Source organism: Cryptomeria japonica, chromosome 4 (assembly GCF_030272615.1).
Source record: "Cryptomeria japonica chromosome 4, Sugi_1.0, whole genome shotgun sequence".
Lineage (NCBI taxonomy): Eukaryota > Viridiplantae > Streptophyta > Pinopsida > Cupressales > Cupressaceae > Cryptomeria > Cryptomeria japonica.
The window spans coordinates 214,141,096-214,158,089 of NC_081408.1; the positions used below are offsets into that span (position 1 = coordinate 214,141,096).

At 37.6% G+C, this 16,994-nt stretch overlaps 1 protein-coding gene across 3 annotated transcripts in view; it reads left to right on the forward strand.

Annotated features, from left to right (window-relative positions):
• LOC131061164 (uncharacterized) overlaps positions 1 to 16,994 on the forward strand; it is a 104,573-nt gene that overhangs the window by 75,745 nt on the left and 11,834 nt on the right. For all 3 annotated transcript variants that reach the window (XM_057994691.2, XM_057994692.2, XM_059219732.1), the window contains 2 exons: positions 12,176 to 12,247; positions 12,405 to 12,623. In XM_057994691.2, the coding sequence (XP_057850674.2) occupies positions 12,176 to 12,247; positions 12,405 to 12,623 (291 nt within the window). The remainder of the gene's footprint in view (positions 1 to 12,175; positions 12,248 to 12,404; positions 12,624 to 16,994) is intronic.

Sequence of the window (16,994 nt, forward strand, 5' to 3'; positions counted from 1 at the left end):
AATGCTCACACCTTATGGTTAGGTTTTCCTTTTGGTGTTGATCTCCTTTATAAGGATTGATCTCTTGTATTATTCATATTCTTGATTCATTTTTTCTCTGATAATAAATCTTTTCTCTTTGTCAGAGCCAAAACCCTTGTATTCGTTCTCTCTCTTTCTCTGTGACAGGTTTCTTGCATGCAGGTTTCTTTGGGTTATGTGGATTTGTATTTCTCAAATCCTACAAAAAGTACCCAAAATAGCATCCATTGCGCATTAAATGCACCACCTTTTTCAAATTTGCCCAACATGCGTTGAATATTCATCCATGCAAAAATCACCCCATTATGTCATAAATGCTCCATTTCCACATGCGACGACTACATGCAAAAAGAATCTACCATAAATTCAACATGCATTGACCGGGTTGCCATTTGGTCAAATATTCTGACAATGAATGCGCCACCATACTGGCATGGGTTCAATAGATCATCGCCATGCAAGTGGACCCTATCGTCGTATATCCGCTTCTGCACATCTCGAATTGTTGGAGAGAGAAAATTTGATTCGAGAAGAATTTTCTTGAAGTCTCTTCAACTTTCCTTTTGCTTGAAGAAGGTTTTTCATCAATTCTGCACATTTCCTATTTTTTAGGAGAATTTCCAAATTAGGGTTCCACGGTCCAGGAGAGAGAAAATTCTCCTACGAATCCAAATCTGTAAATTTTTTAAAATTTGGATGTGATTTGATGCTCGAGAAAGGATTTTTAAAAACTTTTCTTGGGGGAAATTTCTTCTTCAGTTCATCCCTGATTCCTTCCTTGCCAAGAAATTGTTTTTCCACCTTCAATTCATCTCGGTGTGGAATTCATGTTGTGAAGGAATTCTCCTTTGAAAAGAAATTTGTTCCTTACCCCTGAGGAAGGAAATTCTTCATGCCTCAGCCAATCTTCATGATTTCCAAGAACTATGTCGTGTAGGAAGGAATCTCCATCACTTAGTCAATTTTTTTTTCAGAATTTCTTCTTCTAGAGCGCATTTCTTTCTCAAGGAAGGAATTTTTTTTTGTGCTCTTTGAATTCATCACATTCGTAGGGACTTTTTTGACCAATTTGCCACATTTCGTATTTTTTAGGAATTTTCCTAAAATTTAGGACCCAGGTCCAGGAGATAGAGAATTATCTCACGAGTCCAAATCTGCAAAACTTTTCAGATTCTGATAAGACTTGGTGTCTAAAAATAAAATTTCTCGAGGGGATTTTTTGCTTTTGATTTTCATGCCTTACACAAATTTTCAATTTTCAAGCTTAAGCATGGAATTCACCATGTCTTGGAATTTGATCATTTTCCATGCCTCCAAGCACCCCTCAATTTGGCGCTTTCCATTAGTCTAGGGCGCTATTTCCATGTGCAGAGGAATTCACACTTTGTTTGGAATCTTCCATCACTTCCTTGTTTTGGTGCCTTCACCATGCCTTGGGCAGAATTTCACTGTGGAGGAGGAATTTCATCAAATACTGAATCCTCCATGACCCCTCCATTTTGGTGCCCTGCTGAGTGTTTGAGTGGAATTTCACTATGGAGGAGGAATTTCATCAAATTTTGAATCCTCCATGACCCCTCCATTTTGGCGCCCTACTGAGTGTCTGGTTAGAATTTCATTGTGGAGGAGGAATTTCATCAAATGCTGAATCCTCCATGACCCCTCCATTTTGGCGCCTTGCTGAGTGTCTGGGCAAAATTTCACTGTGGAGGGAGGAATTTCATCAAATGCTGAATCCTCCATGACCCCTCCATTTTGGCACCCTGCTGAGTGTTTGGGCGGAATTTCACTATAGAGGAGGAATTTCATCAAATGTTGAATCCTCCATGACCCCTCCATTTTGGCGCCCTACTGAGTGCTTGGGCGGATTTTGGCTATGAAGGAGGAATTTGATGTTTTCTACCAATTCAGGACATGTATATATATGAAATATAACATTTTAGTATAAGTGGCATCTTCAATATGTCTTTTTCCTTTCTTATATTTTAAGTTATATTTCATATATATTGTCAGGATGTTTGAGAGTGGTTTTAGGTCCCTAGGAATCATAACGCAAATTTTGGATTTTGGAAGATCTTTCAAATTTTCAGACTTAGTCAAATTTCAAGCCATTTTTGGATCAGGATGACATTGGTGGATTGATGTGAATTTCCAGACTTGGATGATTTTGCATGCTTTCCTCTTCTAGAATAGGAGTTCTAAACTTAACCATTTTTTTGATCCAACTTGTCTGCCTTCTGACTCTTTTGGATTTAGAAATGATCTTCAGGAGCGTTTAGTCTTTAGAGTCTTCAGGGATATTCAGTTTTCAGTGTTTTCCTGTGAAGAACCTGCCAAAATAGGTTTTCCCAGATAGTAAGTGTTTCAAAATGTCAAGGTCTGGGCAAAATAGGTCAGGAAAGCACTTGCTAAAAATAGAAACTTACTATAAATAGTAAGCTTGATTTTTGACAAAATTAGACCAATCCGGGAGGCAGTGAAACTTACTAAAAATAGTAAGTGCTCAGAATTCGCTCAAATTTTACTGGGAGGTTCCTTGAAGGGTCCCGATTCAAGTTCTAAGTTCAGTTTATCCAAAACCCTAAAAGAACCCCCTAAAATCTAGGACGGAAGGCAGAAACCCTAAAATTGATGAAACAGGCCCTAGACTTCATCAAATTCGCTCAAACAAAAAGCAGATTTAGTCAATGTGACCCCCAAACACTTGCAAAGCAGAGAGATTGTCAAGACTGCTGTGAAAAGACCCAAAAAACAAAGCCAAAAGACCGGAAGGCCTAAAAAGAAGGGGGTCTCCATTTGCAATGGGGGGATGTGTGAAAACATCACAACAGATACCGCTGAAGTATCCCACCCCAAATTGCAACCAATTCCTTTACTTTGTCAAACACTTTACAACTCTAATATCCCCAATAGGATACTATCTAAAGTTCTCATTCTTAAACTTCTGATTCCTGCCCTAATTTCTGATTTTTTTTTGTTTTTTTTCAGACTGATTAGACACTTATTATACCAAATAGTTTGCCCAATATCAATGATGAAATACAACATGAGATACGCAATATATGAACAATAAATGCACACCTCCAAGTCTGAACTTCTGATAACTCTGCTGTCATAAGTCAGAATATAGAAGTCTGAAAGTGCATCCAAACATGGGCGAAAACATGACAATCATATGCCTGCAGTCCCAAATTAGATTAATACCCTAGGATTTATGCATACCAAATCATGGAAAAATGAACAATAAATGTTGAAATCGTCCTCCTAGGAGTGGCACCAAGTTTAGGGCATAAAACCCTAATGTAAAGTGAACACAAACCACCAAGAATGCTGCTCCAAATGTGGCACTCAGATCTGCTCCAAGGGCTTCTTTGAATTAGGATTAAGAAAACCATAGACAATGAAAAAATCACCTTCTAAATGCCAAATTTCTCCTCTCAAGTGGGCCCTCCATTTAGGGCAATGCCTAATGCAAGATAAACATCAAAATGCCTCCAATAGAATTAAATATAGACTTTTCACAAAAACCCAACAAGTCATAAAATTGATCAGCCACCTTAATCTTTCTTTTCCTTCACAAAATGATGCCAAAATGATGGTGAACAAAACCCTAGTCGACCTGCAATGATGTATTCTCAAATGTTTGCAAATAAAATGAAATTTGGACATAAATCTCCTTCATTTAATGTTCATACCCTAGCCATCCAAGGTATTATGAAAATATGGCAATTAAATCTCCAAATTTGAAGCAATATGTCTTCCCCTTGCAAATAAACTTCAAACCCTGGCTGATATGATTTTCCTTTGTTCAAACCCTAGCTGGTTGAAGCTCCAAAATGATGTAAAACCTACAAATATGCTCAATGATGAACCCTTGGTGGATTCACCTCTCAATGTGGAGTTGGGTTTCATCCAATCCACTAATTACCAAGGGTTTCCATTCTTAGATTTCCTACAAATGAAAGCCAAAGCTCTGAAGCTTCTCAAAGAGAAAATAAATAAGCCAAGTTGTTGACGTGTATTTTATACACAATCATACACAGAATAAAATACCAATAGGTATCTTATCCTCTCTTGAGAAAATAGTCTCTAACTGCTGAAGATTCGCGTAAAGGATCAGTTAGGTAGACTCCAAGGTTCTTTGATGTAGGGTCTCTACGTGTGGACAAGCTCCAGTGGTATGATGTGATTTGCTGGAATCACAAGGGGACTTACATTGAACTTCCGATCTGCTTTGCTGGACACAGGCTCTTACTAACTTAGATAAAAAAAATGGAAAAAGGATAAGGGCGAAGAGAGGATCTAATCCTAATACTAAGAATGTAGGAGCAATGATTGATTTTTGATGAAACTCTAACTAGGTCTTGTTTTGACATCAATGGAACATCTACACAAGACTAGTGCGATCTTCTAAGGGGAGCTTTATGATGTTCAAATTATCACCGCAGGCATAGATACCATCCAAGTTGATGCATATCAATGAAGAGGCAACAAATTGAAATTGAGCTTAGGCTGAATGATTCCAGTTGACTACGCAAAGCAAGTTTGCAATCAACAAACTGCTAGTAGTATGGATGTACGAATTCCATCATCAATTAATCACATTTCCTCCATTCATCTAATCATCTACCATCTAAGATTGAAGACTTAACAAGAAACCATGCAAATTGCAAGAAAACGACATATTTCACCATTACTTCAATGAAAATGGAGTTTGTTTACAATCAATGGCAACAATTTCTTGCCTTGTCCTCCTATTCTACTCTCTATCTACTAACTACTTTCAACTATTTCTATACTATCTCTCTCTAATTCTCTCCAATTATTAGCCTTTACAAATGAAATGCCTGGGCTTATATAGTGCCCACAATACAATTTGATGGCTTAGATCAATTCAAGATCAATGGCCAAGATTTTACAATGAAAACCCTAATTAGGGTTTGTTACAACCATTACATAACATTTAATGCTTGACCAATGATAAAATTGTATTGCTTGGACACATGTCCCTTCTAGAAAAATCGACCAATGGATAGCCGGGGTAGGTACATCGGAGTTTGTGCCACCTTCCATGAGTTAAGTACATTGAATCTGGACATGCTGAGATGGACCTCACTGATTGGAGACGTGATGACTAGGATGCCACCTCATCTGACACTTGTAACTTTGGTAAATATTCAACTTGATGTTGTTGAGAAGCTTGCTTTAATTAATTCATCTGGAATTATTTGCTTCTTCAACGAGCCCTTGTTCTAACTCCTTGCGTCATTGATGTGCAGGAAGATGATGTACCTCGCCTTGGAACGCTGGATTGAAAGAGGTCGCCCATGTCTTGGCTTGATCGTCCTGGCGAAGACCGTCCTTGATCCGGCTTGATTTTTCTTGATGAGATCTCCATTTGATGCCTACACAACATTTCAAAATTAGTAACATGATTTTGCAATACATAACATAAATTAGAGAGCAAATTTTAGGAAACTTAATGATAAGTCCTTTATTAATCATTTCCTAAAAAAGACTGAGCTAAGGCAAAACAAAATTCCAAAATTCAAAATTAAGGAAATGACGATGAACAATTCAAAATCAAGACAATAAAACCAATATCGCCATACCTCAGGAGAGAGCTAACTCTAGAATGCAAAATGAGGAATTTGCCTAGGCAAAAATCAAAATTTAAAGCCTTTGACTTGATCTTGAAGGATAATGAACGTCCTCTTTATTAATTCGCCACCCTTGGAATCTTTGATGTGTTCTTCAATGTCCTTGGCAAGTTCGCCTAACTTGAAACTTCAAGTTCGCCTCTCCTTTGGATAGTAGTTTCGCACCACCTTTGATTGAATTCGCTCCTCTTCTTGAATGATAATTTCGCCCTTCCTTTGTATGAAATTCGCTCCTCTTTTGCCTTCTCCAAGTTGCATATGAGAGATGATAAATGATGATGTGAAAATGAAATAAACACCTTCCTTTATAGGCGCTCACCTTCATATTGACCTTAGGCAGACTTTTTGCAAAATATAGCAATTAAAACGATTTTTAAATAAATAATAAAGGCCGACCTCTAAAATACCAAGCGCTCCCTTTTGATTTTTATTAAATTAATAATTAATTATTAAATGCCTTTATTTTTAATTAATAAATTTCGATTTTTTACAAAGGCAAAAATAATTAATAAATACATACCATGCGCTATTTAAATGCTTTTAATTAAATATCGATTTTTTCTAGCATTTAAATAAATTCAAAAAATGTGTTTGAGCGCCAAATTTTGAAGATGAAGGATACGTACCTCATCGCCCTGGTCCCTGACTGAGGGACAGGAGCGATCCATTACCTTGGTCATGATCCTTGCATATTTTACGTCCAAGGTGTTCATTTCTACATTGAATTTGCCATTTTCCTTGGGATCTTCGAACTTGATTGACTTATCCTTGCGATTGAATGTCCTTTTGATTCCCTTGGACACTTGGAACGTGATCAATTTTCAAGATTTAGAGCCTTTATGCAAATTTCGCTCTGGTCCCTTCCTGAGGGACAGGAGCGAACTGGGAGTCTTAGTGCAAATCTTTCAATGTGACGACCTTTGTAACTTGTTGCTTGATGGAAATGCCTTGAGACGTCCTTGCCACCTTGTTCTTCGCCTTGGAGTGGTTTTGAACTTGAAGAAAAGGCAACATACTTATTGTATCGCCCTGGTCCCTTGGAGAGGGACAGGAGCGATTTTGCTCTTGTGGGCCTCATTTCACTTCATCACCTTCAAAAATTATATTCAACGGATTCGCAATGCCTCCTTTCATTCAATCATGCCTTGAGATCGGTTGAAATTCGGTGAGAAAATCATCTACAACAAAAATCGCTCTGGTCCCTTCCTGAGGGACAGGAGCGAACTTAAGCATTTTGGTCCTTTGTTGACGTTTGATAATCTTCAATTTGTCTTCAACGGGTTCGATTGACCTCCTTTCTTGCCTTCGAACATAAAATTTGCTTGGTCTTTGTTCAGGACGTACCTTATGAAGATTTTCGCTCTGGTCCTTCAGTGAGGGACAGGAGCGAAATTGACCCTCTAGGCAAAACTTCATCATTTCCTTGTTTTTGATCAAGTTTGGATGTTCTATCATGCTCATTTCGTCCTTCACCATGCCTTTGATGTCTCGATTCGTCCAAACAAGGTCAGGAATGGCTCAACTAAGCATTTTCGCTCTGGACCCTTGGTAAGGGACACGAGCGATTCGCCTTGGTCCCTTGGAGAGGGACAAGAGCGCTTTTCGCTCTGGACCCTTGGAGAGGGACACGAGCGAAATTTGACTTTTCGCACTCTCGATCAGGACAATTTTAATGGAATATAACATTTAAGTATAAGTTTAAGTTATATTCCATATATACTTTCAGGATGTTTGAGAGTGGTTTCAGACCTCCAGGAGTTATATTGCAAAATCTGGTTTTTGGAGGTTTTTTCAGTTTCCAGACTTAGTCAAATTTCAGGGTCAGGACATTCCAGACTTAGCCAAATTTCAGGATCAGGACCTTACTCAAGCCGGACTTGTTATCCTGTTGATCTCCCCGACAGTGCTTCAAGTTATATTCATTTGATAAAATGTACCTCTTTGGACCTTTTCACATCGTCAAGACGTTAAAATCCTGCAAGGACAAAGCAATATTGGATTTGTAGCTCCGGTTCTTCACTGAGGGACAGGAGCGATTTTTCCCCTGGAGGCATTTCTGTGCTCATGAAAATCTTCAATTTATATTCAATGGAAAGATCTCGCCTTTCTCCATCACTTCCAATTCGTAATTCATCTTGACCCTGCAGGAATAGTAAAATATTTGAAAACGAGCTCCCGTCCTTCACTGAGGGACAGGAGCGATTTTGCTCCTACAGGCCAAAATAACATGATTTTACACATTTTATCACTTCACAAGGCAAAAACAAATCATTTGAAATGCCTAGGATCAAAATTCAAAAAAGTCAAAATTTGGTCAAAAATATTCAATTGGACAAAAATTCACATTTCATCTTCAACACTTAGACAAATTTAAGCTCTGCATCAACATTCCAATTGAAAATTAGACCATTCTGGCGAATTCATTTCATTCAAAATTTGCATTCTAGAAAAGGAAAATCAAAAAGCTCCCAAAAACGACTGGATTTTGGTCCGAAAAGACGGTAATTAGAACCCTAAGGCTTGACCCTAAATCCAGACAACTAACAAACTAACAAAACCCTAAAAAAGCAAAGCGAAAACGAGCAAAACGAGCAAAAAAAACATGGGTCCCCATTTGCAATGGGGCGATGTGTGAAGCTCCAAAATGATGTAAAACCTACAAATATGCTCAATGATGAACCCTTGGTGGATTCACCTCTCAATGTGGAGTTGGGTTTCATCCAATCCACTAATTACCAAGGGTTTCCATTCTTAGATTTCCTACAAATGAAAGCCAAAGCTCTGAAGCTTCTCAAAGAGAAAATAAATAAGCCAAGTAAATGTCAAATGAGCTTCCAAGTGCCTTTTTATAATGCTTTTCATCCCAATGCCCTAATTAGGATTTGCACAATCTAAATTAATAATAAATTCTTTTGACTCCCTTGGTGCTCAAAAGATAATCACTTCATTAATATTATAAATCAATACCTTATAACTTCCACGACGCCAATATTAAAACTTTATGTTTTTAAATAACATTAGTTAAATATTAAATTTAACTTTAGCCATTAACATAATTTAAAATAATAACTCTAAACATCGTTAGTTGCCTATATATCTTCAATTTAAACTATCACCGGCTATGCAAATCCCAAGACTAAATTATGACTAGTTGTCGGAAATAGTGATTGCTATAAATAGTAACTACTAATATCAGTAAGTCAACGCAGACTACCAACTGACCAAACATTGTCGAAACTGACACTTACAAAAAATAGTAAGTCTCGGGCGAGTTGTTCATAATTGCTCTAGAAAGTGTCATTCAACTCCAATACATCCTCTGAGCTCATTGGCAACATCAAAAACCCCCTTTGAACCGGCTGACACAAACCTTGAAGGACAGTACCAACCACTCTACAAGAGGACCTAAAAGTGAGAACTTTACAGTTGGGGACATTATAGTCCTCCCCATCCAAAGAATGCTTGTCCTCAAGCACTTGTAGACTAGGATACTTAATAATCTTCTCTCTTTCCCATGTTTGTATCCTCCAAAGGCAAGTTTTTCCATTTGACGAGATATTCAAAAATTACTTTATTCCTCAAATTTTTCTCTTACTTGCAAAATTTTATCTGGAATGAGTATCAACTTATCTTCTTCATCCATAGGGGGCAATTCTATAGAAGGAATCACTTGCTGTCCAAAAGCCTTTTTGAGGCATGACACATGGAACACATTGTGGATTTTACTTGTAAATGGCAGTTCCAATTCATGTGCCACTTCACCAATTCTTTTAATATCCTTGAAAGGACCATAAAAATTTGGTTTAAGCTTTTTTGCTCCACTTAGTTTCAATGGGGATTATCTACAAGGTTGAAGACAAAAGAATACCATGTCTCGAACCTTAAAAGACATTAGAATCCTCTAATTTGATATATCCTCAAAATGATGATGAGCTGGTGATTCTATCTCTGATTCCCATATTTGATTTTGAAGTACTCCAAGGTGAATGCCCTTAGGACCCTCTAAGGACCCTCTAATGTTGGCACCATGTTCTTTGATTCTAGTGCCAAAGGAATGTCCCATTTCACCTATATAAGGTGAACCAAATGAACAGGTCACTTTGTAGACTCTAGGGACATTCTCTTGGAGTCGGGAGTCTACAAAGTGACGTGTTCATATGGTGCACCTTATATAGGTGAAACGGGACGTTCCTTTGTCACTAGAATCAAAGAACATGGTGCCGACATTAAGCATGAACATGTCCTTAAATCAGTTCTTGTTGAACACTCTAGATCCACCAAGCACCATATTTGTCTTGAAAGCACAGAAATCTTGTTCAAAGAAGATAATTTATTTAAGAGGAAACTTAAGGAGGCCATAGAAATCAATTACCACCCCTCTAACCTAAATCGTGATGAAGGGTGGAGTTTAAGCATGTCTTGGCAACTGTTGCTTTCTAGCATCAGAAACCTTCATCATCCCCATCCTTGACCTTCTCCCTGGTTCGCTTCCCTCTATCCCTTTCCTCCCCTACCCCTCTCTCTCCTTCGTGTTTCCTTGTCTCTTGTTTCCTTACCCCTTAGGCTCCTAGGTTCCCCTCTCCCCTTGGTTGTCCAACCCTCTAGGCATTCTGGTTTTAATTACACTTTGGTTTGGTTGGCTCATTTTTGCCTCTCCTTGGATTCTTTTTGGTGTTACCTTTTTTGTTTATTTTTGGTTTCCTTCTTTTTTGAGTTTCCCTTGTTTTATTATTTATTGTATACATACACACACACAAACACAAATATATATATATATATATAACCCTTCTTTAGTTATTCCTTTCTTTTGTTTTATTTTCAAATTTATTTAATTTTTTTGCTAGTATTTGTCTTTGAATTATTTATTATATTTATATTTAGTCTTTAGTTTCCTATTTTATTTTTTTGTTTTAGATTAGCTTTCGAATTATTTATTGTTTTTGCATTTTTTTCCTCTTTTGTTACCTTGTTTATTTAGTTTTATTTTGTTTCTTCATATTTATTTCTTTTTGTTCCTTGTTTATTTTTGCATTCATTTCTTATTATTTGTTTCATTTTCGCTTGTCTTCTCTAGTGTTCCTTGGTTATTTTCTTTTCTTCTATTATTTTTTGGCTTCTTGTCTTTTCTCTTTCTATTTTATTCATCTCCTCCTTTAAGTTGGCCTATTTATTTTGGTCTTGGTTTTGGTTTGTTGTTTTCACCTTTGACACGTGTTGACTCTTATTAATTTTTGTTTACTTTCTATTTGCTATTGATGTGTTATTTGTTCCTTTTTTAACTGTTTGTTTTCTTTTTTGGTTTTTAGAATTTGTTTACTCATTTATTAATGTATTTTTATTCCCCTATCTTGAACTGCCACTTGTCCTTACCTGGTACCCTCTACCTCTCTCTTTCCTCCTCTCTCACTCTTTTTATTGTGTCTAGGCCTGCAACATTATCTATTTTTCTCCTTGTGCTCTCTACTATCATCTTGATGATGGATCACAGAGTGTGATTTGAAACGTTGATGCAAAAAAACTCACACAATCAAATCCAGAAGAATACATAGATTTACAATGATGCAATTACAAGTTTTGAAAAGAGAAACCCATGCATTTGCCTTGTTTATCTTTCAAGATGTCATTTTGATAATCCCAAATCCCCATTGGGAGCACCATTAGATTTCTACTTTACTAGGTTTTACCTGGGTAGCTAGGAGCATATTGTTGAGTTTTTCATTGGTCATTACCCCTCTATCACATAGACAGTCTTAAAAGCCGATTTGATGAAACATTATTATTTCTTGGATGTATCTTAGAATCACTTTCTTGTATAGATGGCTCTCTTTCTTATGGGCTTCAAGATTTTTCTATTTTGCATGCACAATAAATTCTCATCCTTGTATTAAAGTATGAAATTTTGAAAATCGTGCACTTGACTCATTATCCTGTTTTGGATGGTTTGCATTATCTGTCAAATTGGATTATTGAGTTCTGTGCATCAAACAGGCCAGCGGAATGTTCGGTTGTTGTTTCATTCAGGAATCACAATCAAGTTTGCAATTGCATTCATACATCTTGGCAACAATAGGGCAATGTTTGTTTCATCACTTATCCAATCTTTTGTGACAAATTGTTTGAGGGAAGTTTCTTTTTGATGCTTATGTATTTTGTGACCTAAGGTTTTTTTAAACCGTTAAAGATATCACATCAGGCATTCTTGCATGTCTGTGCAAAGAATTGACTTGGAGATTGCTTTATCTTGAATTATGCTCAGAGGAAGTGGTCTAGAAATCTTCTTACCTCAAAATCTTTTACTAAACATGATGTTTATTTTGGTGTGGATTTTCTAATATCCTGTTGCATCTCTTGCGTTGACTACTTCAAGAGGACATTTCTTTGATCACATGGTTGCTTAGTTTTGACATTAAATGTTTTCTGTGTTACCATCTTGAAAGATTTACTAGATTGCAGAATTCTAAGAAAATTGTGCTGTTTGGCTCTTCACAATGTAGAGACAAAAAGATTCTCGGACATGCATGAGGATAAAGGCTTATACAAACAAAGAGCTAACAGATGTTGAGCTGGTATGTCATCAATATGTTCATAACGATGTCAAGGCAAGGGTTGAGAAAGATTTGACTTTTTAAAGCTAGTCTTCACCATATATTACTATATTCATGAATATAACTGGTTGTTTAAAATGTGTAATAAAGTATTAATATGGCTTTACAATGTACACAGAGAAAGCAGAGATACAAAGATCGAGCTGCTGAGCGAAGAATTCTTCATGGAGGTATTGGAATTGGTCCTGGTCAGAAGAATACCTTAAAAAATGATTTGGACCTAGAACAATGTCCAACAACAGAGATAATTGAGTCAGCTGGAGAAGAAATGCCACATCATGCTTTTGGAGAAGCCAGCCTTGCAAGACGGATGTTAGAGGGCATGGGCTGGAAAGAGGTATTGTAGAACTTTGTGAATTGCATATTAAGGATAGTTTTTCCCACATTTCCATGGCAAAGCAAAAATATTTTTAGGTACTAAGAATTTGGCACTTGTAGTTCTCTTCAGATCATAAGCAGTGTATTGACTTTGTTTGATTGGTTAATATATAACATCCATTGTGGAGGTAATTGTGTTCCTTGTACACATAATTAGGTATGGTTTGGGTTGTAAGTTTTTAAGTGAATTAACCCCTCTAGATGCTTATTTAGTGTTAAGCTGTTTTATAAAGCTCAAGGTTCTTTTTGCCCAATTGATTTATATTGCAACTAAATGTACTTTCGTTTCAATTCTCATTGACAGACTTTGGTCATTTGTGGACATCAATATGACTATTTCCTTTCATTCCTCTTTTCTATATGATACAGGTTTTTAAGTAGAATTTTGACTAAGAAAAATTGCATTTCCTTCCCTTAAATTTTACTGGCAGATCCTAGTACTCAGAGAATTAAGATTTCCACAAAAAAAATTGTTTGAAAAATATATCTGAATACAACTGTGATATAGTTTTTCTTTTCAATGTCTTGAGATTCTTTTGAGACCTTTTTTCAGGAAAATAATGGGTCAAAGTTCCTAGGAGGACCTTAGTTACCACATTCAAAATCCTTTTTGTGATTGTATTACCTTAATTCATCACTTTATCCCACTGATTCTTTAGCATTGTCCTATGAATATGGCTTTGCTGAGAAATGAACCCTTTGCAGAGGGAACTCAATTCCGATCTTGATTATATTCCTTTTTAGGCAATGATATGGATGGTCAGTGCCATCATTTCCTGAGACCAGAAAACATTAGTTGGCTCTTCATGAGATTTGATGTCAGGTTCCTCAAACGAGAATTTTAGATCATCTTGACACAAGTTAATAGCACATAGATACATGCCAGTTTTAGTAATCTTTAGATTTCATCCTTGTATTTTGTAACAGTTTTAGAGTTTATGCCATCTCATCTTAGGTACTTCATTTTTTTCTTGCTAAAGCCGGGGATGGTATTTCTAAACTTGCAAACAGAGAAAGTTGGGGACAACGCAACAATCATGGCTCCTCAAGTTTAATATGCCTTCATATTGCCCATATGGAAGCATATAAGGTGTATTGTTTAGCATCTTGAGTATTGACTTCCCATATGGAGCTAGGGATTTTGTGGCATACAATTAACAGGAAAAATCTGAGGGAAAACATTTGATACAATGGGATTATTAACTGCATAAGAGTTTTTTTAGAGTATCAATTCTTCTCTTCATATTATCTCTTATCCTCATAAGTTCCATCCTATCTAGTTCTGCTTTAAGGTCATTCACCTCTTTCAACAATTCTTCCTCTGTTTGAACTTGCTTTCCTAATGATGTAGATGCTTTTGGGGTGGTTAAGCAAATATTTGCATGTGTATTGTGTAAAACCCAAGGTAGAAAGATCTAGGTATGAAAATGGAACTCTCTCTTGATTTATGGGCACACTAACAGGATTGATTTAAAGGATTGATTTATGGGCCATAGAGGGCTTTTATCAATCTACAAACTTGACGTTCCTTACCAGGAACCTTGAAGCCAGGAGGTTGAGTCATATAAACTTCTTCCTGCAACTCACCGTTGAGGAATGCACTCTTAACATCCATTTGGTGAAGTTTCCATCCAAACTGAGATGCAATGGCAAGAAGAAGACGAATTGTACTCATCTTGGCAGTAGGAGGAAAAGTCTCCTCGTAGCCAATGCCCTCCCACTGTGTAAAACCCCGAGCAACCAATCTGGCCTTATACTTATCCAAAGTACCATCTGCATGATACTTGACTTTGTAAACCCATTTACAGCTGATAGGTTTCTTCCCACAAGGCAAAACAGAAAGAACCCAAGTGTTATTCTTCAAAAGACTATGGTATTCTATCTCCATAGCCTTTTCCCACTCAGGAATGCCTTTGGGGCTCATGGATGTTGTGGATGTTGGCCATAAGTGCAAGGTTGATTGTAATTTGCTGCTTTCTCTTGCGGCGAATTGATCTATCCTCAAAAAGTTCATCACAAAGATCTCCTATAGTCTTGGCCCACCATTTAGGCCTGAGGCTAGAAGTACCAACATCTGGCATTGGAGGAACAACATCCCCTAGAGTTGCTGGAACAAAGTCATTTGGATGCGAATCCTGTGCAAAATCAAGTGGTGCTGGATCAATAGATTCCTAATCTTCAGAGTCAGAATGCTCTGAAGCCCTCCCATCATGGGAACCAAGAGGAAGACGAACACCAACATTAGGAGTCTGCATAGATGAAGTCGCAGGACTAGGAGTAGTAGAAGGCATAAATGGACCAGTAGTCTCATCAACCACAACATCACGACTGAAAATGAGACGATCTGTCTCTACATCAATCAACCTGTAGGCCTTGTGGTTGTCGCTGTAACCAGTAAACATAAGCATTTGGCTCTTTGAATCCGGCATAGCACGCTTAGCATCTGGAATCCATACATGAGCCGTAGAACCGGAGACTTTCAAATGGCCCACTTTAGGCTTGCGTCCTGACCAAGCTTCTTCAGGATTCATCTTCTTAACGACATTTGTAGGTGACCGATTTAGCAGATAGACTGCAATGTAAACTGCTTCAGCCCAGTATTTCTTAGGAACATTGCAATGCTCTATCATAGAATGAGCCATTTCAGTAATGGTGTGATTCCTACGTTCAACGATACCATTCTGCTAAGGGGTGTATGGTGTGGTGAGTTGGCGTTTATTGCGACGTGTAGCACAAAATGTAGAGAAGTCATTGGAACAAAACTCCCCCACCATTATCTGACCTTAGAGTGACAATTTGAGAACCGGATTCTTTCTCAACTAAGGCCTTAAATTGTTGAAATGTATTAAACACATCTGATTTATTTTTCAGAAAATCCACCCACATTTTATGACTGAAATCGTCAACAAATAACAAGAAGTACCTGCAACCAGAACATAAGGTGTATTCATTGGCCCACATACATCAGCATGAACCACTTGAAGTACCTTGGAGGCTGGCCATGAGTCGCCATCCTTGAATGGTGTCCTGTGCTGCTTCCCAGCCTGACAGGCTCCACAAACTCAATGATTTTGGGGTTGGATCTCAGGTAGACCAGCAACCAAACCCTCTCGATATAACTGAGAGAGATAGTGCACGTTTAAGTGCCCATAACACTGATGCCAAAGTGTTCTGATGGATGTACTCCGAGCAACCAGAGCGTGCTCCTGAGAATCACCAGAATCAACAAGTCTATACAAACCATGATCCTCGAGTCCCATAGCGATTGTAGTACGAGTCTCCTTATCAACAATGCTGCAAATGGACAAACTAAAGACAACATATAATTGAGGAGAATGCCTCATGATCTGACTAGCGGAGAGGAGATTATGTTCCATGCCTGGAACATAGTAGACATCAAGAAAGATTAAATTTCTACCTCCTGAGTGAATCTAGACAGTGCCCTTACCAACAACTGTGTACTTTTCTCCTCCTCCGAAGATGACTGAATCTGAGAATGGTTCAAATTTCGTGAACCAATCCGGACGATGAGTAAAATGCTGCAACGTTTCTGAATCAATATACCAGGCATAAGAGTGTACTGGATCTGTTGTTCTCTTGGTCATAAAAGCATAGAAAGCTCAAAGTGTTCGGTGACATTTGCTTTTTGTTGAGACCCTCCCTGCTTCTTTTGTTCAGAAGCCAATCGAATTCGACACTCGGCCTTCATGTGACCAAACTTATGACAATAATTACATTGAGCATTCTTCTTCTTCTTGCTGTCTTGAGAGGAACCAGAGCCTTTTGGCTGAGAAGATTGAGCCTTCCCTTTGTTCTTCGCAGAAGATTTGGCAGAGAACGTTTGTTCGGTCGAGGTGGAACTGGTATTGCTTCCAAACTGTTGGTGCCACTAATCTTGTTGTAAAAGCTTGTTAGAAAGATCGGAAAACTTCAAATCGACGTCAGTGGAAGTGATATTCAGCATTTCAATGAAATGCTCATAAGAGCGTGGGATATCATTTGAAGAGTCGCCAACAACCAAACCCTGTAGAAATATCTCAGGTAGAGCATTTAGTAATTTGAAGAGATGATATGAAGAGAAGGAGTGATGCTCTAAAAAATTCTTATACAGTTAGTAATTTTACCAATGAATCTGATTTTCACATGGTATCAGAGCATAGGTAAAGAAATATCTCAGGTATACCAGTTAGTAATTTGAAGAGATGATATGAAAAGAAGAATTGATGCTCTAAACAAATCTTATATAGTTAGTAATCTTCTTGTATCAAACGTTTTTCCTCAGAGTTTTCCTTTTGGTTGGAGGTGTTCCCTTTTGTGGTCTCCTTGCTGA